General features: G+C 34.2%; 1 protein-coding gene across 1 annotated transcript; it reads left to right on the top strand.

Annotated features, from left to right (window-relative positions):
- The first annotated feature begins 2,985 nt into the window (after positions 1-2,985).
- LOC127722171 (uncharacterized) lies at positions 2,986-9,291 on the top strand. The gene is made up of 2 exons (XM_052229053.1): positions 2,986-3,087; positions 7,334-9,291. The coding sequence occupies exon 2, from the start codon at positions 7,344-7,346 to the stop codon at positions 9,018-9,020; it is 1,677 nt and encodes a 558-aa protein (XP_052085013.1). The 5' UTR covers positions 2,986-3,087; positions 7,334-7,343; the 3' UTR covers positions 9,021-9,291.
- Positions 9,292-10,109: the final 818 nt, after the last annotated feature.

Below are 10,109 nucleotides of genomic sequence, written 5' to 3'. Positions count from 1 at the left end.
TAAATGTTGGAACATCCAGCTGTTTATAATATAATTAAAACAAAGCATTTTGCAAGTTTAGGGGAAAAAATCAAAATGGTATAACAATTAAAGGGATTTCTTACATTTTTTTTCAATTTTTTTTATACACAAATTAAGAAGCTGGATAAAACTGTCAATGTCTTACAAAAACTTTTGAATAATCAACCCTGTATATCACCATTCTCCATGTGAAATTAAAAAATCGTCTAAAAGAAATAATTCACAATGCTTTTCAATATAAAAATGGTAGTATACGCTATAAAGTTATTACTTTGGGATACCATACGGCATATTTTGTTAATAGTGAACACAAAGGTAAAACATGCTACACAGAGGAACAAGTGATCAGTATGCTGGAGTTTCTTATTGACAACATATTTGTTGAATTTGGAGGTAGACTTTTTCTACAAATTGTCGGCATTCCTATGGGAACAAGTGTGCGCCTCCTCTTGCCGACCTCTTCTTATTTTAATATGAGTCGGAGTTCCTTGAGACACTTGTCAAAAACAAGAAGATCAAAGAAGCCAGATCATTTAATTTCGCATTCAGATATATTGATGATATTCTTTCCATTAACAATCCAAACTTTTCTGATTGGGTTCCATTAATATATCCTCCAGAACTAGAAATTAAAGAAACAACAGACACGGCGTCCTCCGTCTCATTTTTAGACTTATACCTCGAATTTGACATGAGCGGTCATCTCAGTACCAGAATCAATGACAAACGAGACGATTTTAATTTTGAAATTATTAATTTCCCCAACCTTAGTAGCAATATACCAACTTGCATATTGTATATACATTTCCCAACTCATTCGGTATTCAAGAGCTGGCAGCTGCTACTCAGACTTTATGAAACGTCACTAGTGTCTGAGCAGAAGGTTGATGAACCAATGTTATGTCAAAGAACGTCTCATCCTTTTTCTAAAACAAATCATCGGAAGATACCAAGACCTTGTTGATAAATATTCCGTATCAACTTCACAAATAATACATGATGGTCTTGACGTATAAATTATAGTATAGATTGTAGGTACTGACGTTGTTTATTATCTTAATTACGTGTAATTGTGTTCTTTTTGTGTTCTTTTATTTGTCTTTATAAATTGTTATCCTTTACTGTTAAGTCAATATCCTTTTGGCGTTGCTCGGTACTTATGCATCCCGCCATTGTGTTGTTGTGCTGTGGTCATTTTTGTATTCTTGTCTTTCATTTGTGCTTATGTGCTTTGTCTATATGCCATTTTGTTTTTCTTTGTCGACATATTTGTTTGTTTTTATAGTGATTAAGACCATAACACAATGTTGACTGCTGTACCCCTATTTTTGACATTTTTACCTATTATGTCTGTTTGTTTTGTTCACACATTGTTGTCAATATGATGGAATTTCATGCGACTGTCAAACAAGTGAGAGGTTTAGCTAGCTATAAAAACAGGTTTAATCCACCATTTTCTACATCAGGAAATGCCCGTACCAAGTCAGTAATATGACAGTTGTTTTCCATTCGTTTGATGTGTTTCAGCTTTTCATTTTGCCATTTGATAGGGGACTTTCCGATTTGAATTTTCCTTGGAGTTCGGTATTTTTGTTATTTTACTTTTTGCAGCCAAAGAAGAATTCTTAATGAACATTCTGATCATGCAAGTAAATATACAAAATATACAACATTCATAAATTTTGTAGTTAATAAAATCCCAAATAGATGGATAGCTTGAGCAACCTGCTACCACACAAATCCAGCATTTAAGGTCACCCAATCTGGCCAATTTTTTTTCTGATTCTGACCCCAAGCCAAGCAGATTTTTCTCTTTTTTTCTAAATGCAGCAAAACAGAATTTTGATGTCTTTGATTTGACCCACCAGGGAATAAAACCTGCATTCAAGGGCAATCATGCTACCATAAGACCACCAAGGTGTTTATAAGCCTGGCAGAACTTTACAACATAAGTCATTAAAATATCAACCTTCATTTCATACAATCTGTCAGTTCTAATAAGCGCTGATTTAAAAACTCTGGTGACGGAACATAATAAAACGGCTCAGGTTAAAGGAAGTGAAAATTTTCCAATAGCCATAATTTACCTCATTACAGAATACTTATGACATTACAGAATATAGGCAATTGTTTAATAAATATCATATAGTTTTATTTTTTGGCACAAACTATGTTCTGGGGGTTTCGTTAACTTTTGCTCGGGCTGTTACATTTCCAATTTGTAGGCCGTACTTTTCTATATGTTCTATGAATATCTTACATTATAGAAATTTCCAAATTCCTGAAGTACCGTGATCAGTCATGTAGATAGGAAAATATATCAAGTATTGCATCTTACTGAAAAGCCTGTTGTCAGTTGTATACATTTCCCAGAACACCAAATTGCCAATAGGCTTCATTCATAGACCAAAAGAATCATTTGCTGTAATATGAGCAGGTGTACCTCTCTTTGAACAAGTATAAGATTAGATCTTTTGATATTCAAAAGAAACGTGGTATCGTTAAACAGATTTCATTTATCATTCATAGTCATATTGGATTTTCTAGTATTTATTTCAAATGTTCAATGTTTAACCATATTCAATATATAAAAACACAACCAGTTAAAAGAGGTCCAATTTTACTGCATTCCAGATAATCAGTACTTTATTATTCAACACATTTCCAATTTAATTGAACATACTTCTCAAAAACTACACCTCTTTAGTCACTGTATTACATTTAACCAGAAACATATCATGTCTCCGATCTAACTTGTTCTCTTATTTGCAATGAAATCGAACTTTTTTCTTTTACTTCCTTTCCGAAACTAATTGCTTTTTTCAAAAAATGATGGTTATTGATCTGTCCCTATCAATTTGCAAAAATTCAGCTGACCCCTTCCTATCACATTGTGGACGGTTTGATTTTATTATGTCCTTTTTAAAGTTCCCGCCATCCTCAAGTCTCGTTATCGATTTACATGTATAAATAAAGTGTGTTTACATACTCTAATATAAAAGATCACACAGGAAATCCGCTGAGATGGTCAAAGAATAGAAAGTTCAATTGATATAACAATCATAGGTACTTAAAACTCTTAGCAGCGCATACTGGTATATAGTAAACGATAGTATACATGTTTTGTTTATGTTATTCAACAATTTTGATAATGTCTAAATGATAACCTTGTATTTGTATATTCAACTTCCGTGTTAGAAATTGGTCGCATTTGTTAACATAACTACAACATGGAACAATCTTCTCTAGCTCACTGGAGCTTTTTAAAGCCATGTAAAGTATAGCAACAACTGGCATATGTCTTCGTCGTCCTGTCTGTTGTCCGTCGTTAGTTGTCGTCGTTTTGTTTTCCTCACAAGTCTTCCCTAAAGCAACCAAGCCAATTTACACTAAACTTGTCAAAAATCAAAATTGAGGGTACTCTTTCAAAGAATATGTAACCAGCACTGTTATTACTATAAATATAGATTAGGGGTCAAATGCATAATATTATACTTTTGATTCATTCTGAAGTAAAGCAACTTGAAGTTGAAATGGTTTTTTTTTAATTGCAGAATACATATCATATTCCTATTGACCAATAAAAATTGCCACCGTTTCTTGTATAGAAAAAATCTGTTCAAATTCTTATAAATTCCATAGCTTTTTCGATTTTAATATTTCTTGGTGAAGAAGTATTTATTCAAATCATTTCAAACAAAGTGCTAATTAACGTGCTGCTTGTCCATGTTTTGTGCCATCGGATTATGTAGGTTTTCATATATAAATCATACACCTTTATTCCAAACTTGGCAATCCAATGCAGTTTTAAAATTGTGTTATATTATGCCCTTTGACCTTGTAAAATAGCTGCAATTACTAGTAACAGAACATTCGAGCCGAATGCATGTTATTCTTAATATTTTTCTACAAAAATAAGGAAGTTTAACATAAATGCCTTCAATGGAATGCTGTTGCTCTTCTACCAGTGCACTTGAGAGATACTTACATCTGTCCCTGTAGACTAGCCGTGATGACTGTTTTAAAATTACTATAATAAGGATATTCTTATAAATCAATAGCTTTTTCAAATGCATAATATTTCTAGTGAAATTGTCTTTTTTTTTAATCCTTTTTCAGAAAATACCATTTGTCATATATTACCGCCAGCGGGAAACTTAAGTTTTTTGTGGTGTATGCATATGATACTATAAACCTTTCCATGCAGTTTTCATAGTTAATTATCTAAGACTATCTCATTTCACAAAAAGATCTCTTTTTGCTTCACATCAATTTAGATTCAGTCGATATACATTATAATACACACCATCTGGAAACTTTAAACTAAACGCCAGTTAGTTCTGATTGGTTAGTTATTGTAACAGTTGGGCTGAGATTCTATTGGCTTGAATGAGTTATGAAATCGGAAACACGTCAGGGAGGGGAGATGAAATTATATACGGCTGGTCTAAATAAGGACGTTATATCCGATACCTCGTGTAGAGAGAATATCACTGTATATGCACGTTAAGAACCCTGGTAACCCTCTGATGGTCTGTAGGTGCTCTGTTGTAAGGCTGACTTTCTGTCCCTATCTAATATACCCTCTTTTTCCATCCATTGGCATTCCAAATTTTCCGCTTATCTTCAGGTCGTCAAGTTGGTTGCGTATTCCTTAATCCTTATTTGTTACTTATTCCTTGTTCGTTATTTATTCCTTATTCCTTATTCGTTATTTATTCGCTTTCAATATGTTGTCCACTTTTAATGCTTTCTTTTCTTCACCCTGGTGTTAGTAACGGATTCGAGGAGGTGAAATTATCATGTTAGCGCGTACGTACCCGTTTCGGCGCTCGACTAATATCCATTTTACTTATTCGCTACTTATCGGTTCCTTATCCGCTTTTTTCTACATAATTTTTTGTTCTGTTATTTTCTTGTCTCTGATGTCAGTTATAGGTTCGTAGAGGTGACATTACCCAGTTGGCGCATATGTCCCTGTCTCCGCGCTCGACTATACCCTGTTACGTATTCGCTACTTATTCGTTCCTCATTCGCTTTTTAAACGTTGTCCTTTCTAAGAATGTGCCTTTCTTTTATTTTCTTGTCTCTGGTGTAAGTCCTGAGTGTATAGAGGTCAAATTACCCTGTTGACACGCATGTACTCGTGTCTGCGCTTGACTAATACCCTGTTACTCATTTGCCACTTATTCGTTCCTTTTTCGTTTTTTTTATACGTTGTCTCTTTTTGTAATGTTCTTTTCCTTTATTTCCTTGTCTCTGGTGTTAGTTATTGGTTCATAGAGGTCAAATTACTCTGTTAGCGCACATGTACTCGTTTCTCTGCTTGACTGATACCCTGTTACTTATTCGCTTTTTATACGTTGCCCCTTTTTAATGATTTCGTTTTTTTTTTTCATTTCGTGTCTTTGGTGTTAGTCCTTGGTTCGTGGAGTTGATAAAAACTGGCCCGAGGACACAGTTATCGTCCTTTGATTTTGGTTATACAAATATAGTCCCTAGCGTGGACAGTGTATAACTTTCAAATTTTTTTCATAGACTTTCCAAATTTATTTTTTTATATGTTATGCATGAAATATTACGTGGGGGATGAAATTACATGTAAAAACATTTGGGTGATGAATTTTAATGCTAAGTAGATTTGGTGTCGATAAAAAAGGTCAAAAATTAGTATGTCTGAAGCTGTCAAACTGAAAAATACACCCCCTTAACATAGAATTGCCCATATTTTGAGTTAGAGCTGGTAGACTGTACTATAATTTGATATTACTTGTCCAAAAAGTAGTACACTGCACTGTAAAAATTTTTTTTAGATAGATCAAGTTCGATTTTTTTTAATTTGAACGTATTGTCTAAAAGAAATGCACTAAGAAAAAACTGTGTTCTCGGGCAAATCCTCTTAGCGCATATGTACCTCAAAAGGAAGAAACTTTCAAAAAAACGAATAAGGAACGAATATGTATCAGGGCATCTGCCAAGCGCAATGACGAGTAGGGTTATCGTCACTGACATCGCCGAACCCGTAATTCACATTAGAGACAAGAAAAAAACGAAAATAAAGCCTTAAAAAGGTGCAACGTGAAACAAGTGAATAAGTCAAGCGCGGAAACGGGTACATACGCGCTAACAGGGTTATTTCAACTCCACGAAACCAGGACTAACAACAAAGAGATGAAATGGAAAAAAGGAAATCATTACAAAGGGGCCATGAACGAATACATAGCCAATAAGTAGCAGGTATCAGTCAAGAGCAGACACCGATGCATATGCGCTAACAGGGTCATTTCAACACAACGAACCTAGGACTAACATTGCCAACAAATATTAGATCTGCCTTACAGAACTTCCCCTGGAAAATTTGTATTGAACAATGCCATGATATCTGTTCGTGTTGGAACAAATATTCTATAAAACATTTTCCCGCTAGGAACAAATCCTATAATAAATGTTCCTGTTGAATATATACTACAGAATATTTGTTCAACTTGGAACTTATATTACGAAGGAACTTCTATTTCATGACAATATCAAAGACAAGAGAATAAAAGAAAGGAGCATTTTAAAAATAGTCAACGTTTAAAAAGCAAATAAGTAGAGAATAATAAACAGGGTATCTGTCGAGGGATGAAACGGGTACATACGCGCTAACAGGGTCATTTTCCTGCCTCGAACCCGGAAATTACATCAGGGTGAAGAAAAGAAAATAAAGCATTAAAAGGGAGCAACATATTAAAAGCGGAAAAGTAACGAATAAGGAATAAGTAACGAATAAGGAATAAGTAACGAATAAGGAATAAGTAACGAATAAGGAATAAGTAACGAATAAGAAATAAGTAACGAATGAGGAATAAGTAATAAGGAATATGTAAACAACTTGACGACCCCATTACTTTGTTGTTTTCCATATCGTTTTTTCCTAACCTTAATGATGGATTCTTCGGGTGAAAACCCCATAAAGAGACATGATCGTTCAATGGTGGTACGAACAGATCAGAAGTGTGTCTCTTTTATTGTGAAGTGAAGTCAGAAATGTTTTACGTGGGTTTATTTTTGCAATTTCTGAACTATCGACACAAATGCGAGATTATTTATTGCGATTTTATGAAATATTGCATACAAATAATGCTTCTGCAATTTAAAATTCGACTTTTAATTTTGTGAAACATATCCCGTATCAATTTTCCAAAAATAAAAACAGCGCAAAATTTCTGAATTTACAATGTATATTATCTCTCTTTTGAACTTACCTCATACGCCATACATTTTAATTAATCTATAATTTTATTTATTGGAAATTTATTATTCTAATTAGGTATAGAACGATGTCAACGCCTGTCTTTTGTGGCCCATGTTGTTATGACAATAAAACAGTGCAAGCTAATAGATGGTGTGTTGAATGCGATGAAGGATTTTGTCCAGATTGCGAAAAGGTTCATAAGGCGACAAAAATTTCCCGGGGTCATCATCTCATTTCAATAGATAATTACCGTAATATACAAAATGTAACAGTTGAGCAAACCTGTAATCAGCACAGCAAACAATTTGGTTGGTTTTGCAAAAGTCACGATGAAGCACTCTGCAAAGCTTGTGTGTCTTCTGATCACAAGATATGCCCAGATGTTGTGCCTCTGGAGGATGTAGCAATAAATGCAAAACACTCAACGGTAATTCAGGACCTTGAAGATACCATTAATAGATCATTACAAAATGTAAAAGATTTTATTCGTGACCGAAATACAGTATATGAATCAATCCAGATCCAAAGACGCCATATTGAGAAAACCATTAAAGACACCAGAGAGAAAGTCGTCCGTTACTTTGACGAGTTGCAAGAAAGGTTATTACAAGAACTGTCATCAATATCTGACGAATGTTTATCTGAAAGCAGCATAAATTTAAATAATTTTGAAGATGCACAGAAAAACTTGATAAATCTGAAAGAACAAACATTAAAGCTGAAAGATTTCGCTTCTGATCTTCACGTATTTCTCGGCACGCGACAAGTATACAAAGACGTCGATAAAGAGATCAAGTCTATCAATTTAGCAACAACCCATTCTAGGAGTTATAATATTGAACTTGACTTTCATCCGATTATTGATAATCTTTTCGAACAAATTCATAAAGTTGGTGCAATCAAGCTTGAAAAACGTGATTCTTGTTTACTGTTATATGATGCTAAAATAGGTCAAGCACAGATACAGAAAAGCCAGATAAAAGAGAAGTGTATTCAAAATGTAGTTCTTCAATTAAACAAAAACATAACTCTTCAAAAAAAAGATGATTGCATACATGTTAATGGATGCATAATTTTACCAAATGGACATCTATTTATAGCAAACTTCCATACTAAAATTAATCATATACAAGAATACAATGCATTCGGTATACATACCCGTAACATCCCTACATCTTATCCATCTTTTGATATAGCTTTGTTTGGATCGGATGGCGTGGCTGTGTCTTGCGGAAGTAGGAAACGTATCGATCTCATAAAAAATGGTTGTGTTGAGAAGACTTTAGCGCTAGGATTCGAATTATATGGCATGGCGTACAATGATGGAAAGCTATATGTTGCGAGAGGCACGGAGGGAATTGTGGTAATTGATCCTTCGGGAAAAAGAACAGGAGAAGTGATATGCAAGGGAATCGGATTAAGAAATATAACAACTTCAGGTACAAAGATATACTACACAAATTCATCACTGCATACTATACACTGTTGCAGCATGAACGGCACCGAAATATGGACATTTAATGATGATTCCATACGCTATCCGACAGCTTTATCCCTTGACAACAATCAAAACATATTTGTTGTTGGGCGTGATTCGAACAATCTAGTGCTTATTCAACATGACGGAAAGGCAAGCAAGATTCTTCTTGATAAAGATGACGGTCTCTCCGAACCAAATGCTGTATACTATAGCACGGAAAAGAACTCTCTTCTAGTTTGTGATGAAACTAGTGGCAATGCTGCTTTGTACAACGTATTGTAGTTAAGAAAAAGAACAAAAATTAATTTCTAAAACTAGCTTTTTTAATGTGTGCCCTATTTCAATAACTGTATACGCCATTAACTTTTATGTTGTTGCATTTTTTGTCTTGCAGTTTTGCAATGGAACAGGTGTATTCGAAATAGAATGCTATCCATATCTATCTCCTTGGTTCTTGGTCATTGACTCCGGCCGTCAACCGTTGAATTGATGACGGACGTCATCCAATCAAAATTTGCATTACATACCTTATTGCATAAAAGTTATCTATTACTGCTAATTACTTGTAATTTGTATTCAGACCTCAGGTTAATTTTTGTATAGCCCGACATGTGCGTCCGTTTGTCCGTATTTGTGTCCCCCTTAGTCCGTCTGTCTGTCAGTCCTGTTTCAGGTTAACGTTTTGGATAAGGGTAGTTAAAAATGAAGGTGTGGCCAGATTAACTTGAAACTTAGTACACAGGTTCATTATGATTTGAAATTTATGCCAACTTATAATGTTTATATATATTTGCAGTTCACTGAACACGAAAATGTGATAGTGCGAGCTGGGCATGGTGTCCTGTGGACATATATTCTTGGTATTGGCACTGTTATTGTTCTAATTTTTGGTACGCCAGACGAACGTTCGTCTTAAAAGGACTAAACAATGGCTTTCATTTTGGATGAATTTATCTTAACTTTATTGTCATTCTTGGTTTTCTATTTACCAAGAAAGATTTTGTTTTCTGTAAATTTAAAAACTTTTATGGAAACGTGAATTTCTAGTTTTTCGGTATATTACAATAATTATCATGTTAGTAATTTCTGCAATCTGATACTAATACAGTGATTCTAACATGACGTTCTTCAAACGCTTTGAGTACACACCCGTGTTAAAATATGAATATATTGTTTGGGCTGTTCCGATCGTACTCCCGCGTCATATGCTTTTTTATGAATGAGCTACCCGACGTCATAGAACGATGACGTAAGAATATAAGCATTTTACGGGAAAATACACGCTTGTGAAACCGAAAATCATCACAACAAGGAAACGTAAACAAACGATGCTAAAATGTGTTATATAAGCCATTTTTGTTTCCATATAAG

The sequence above is a fragment of the Mytilus californianus genome, unplaced genomic scaffold (assembly GCF_021869535.1).
Source record: "Mytilus californianus isolate M0D057914Y unplaced genomic scaffold, xbMytCali1.0.p SCAF_12, whole genome shotgun sequence".
Taxonomy (NCBI): domain Eukaryota; kingdom Metazoa; phylum Mollusca; class Bivalvia; order Mytilida; family Mytilidae; genus Mytilus; species Mytilus californianus.
Note: the sequence above shows the minus strand (reverse complement) of the source record. Positions and strands in the feature narration are given on the sequence as shown.

Excerpts from the sequence above, each read along its gene's own strand:
- LOC127722171 (XM_052229053.1), top strand. The coding sequence starts at position 7,344 with ATGTCAACGCCTGTCTTTTGTGGCCCATGTTGTTATGACAATAAAACA.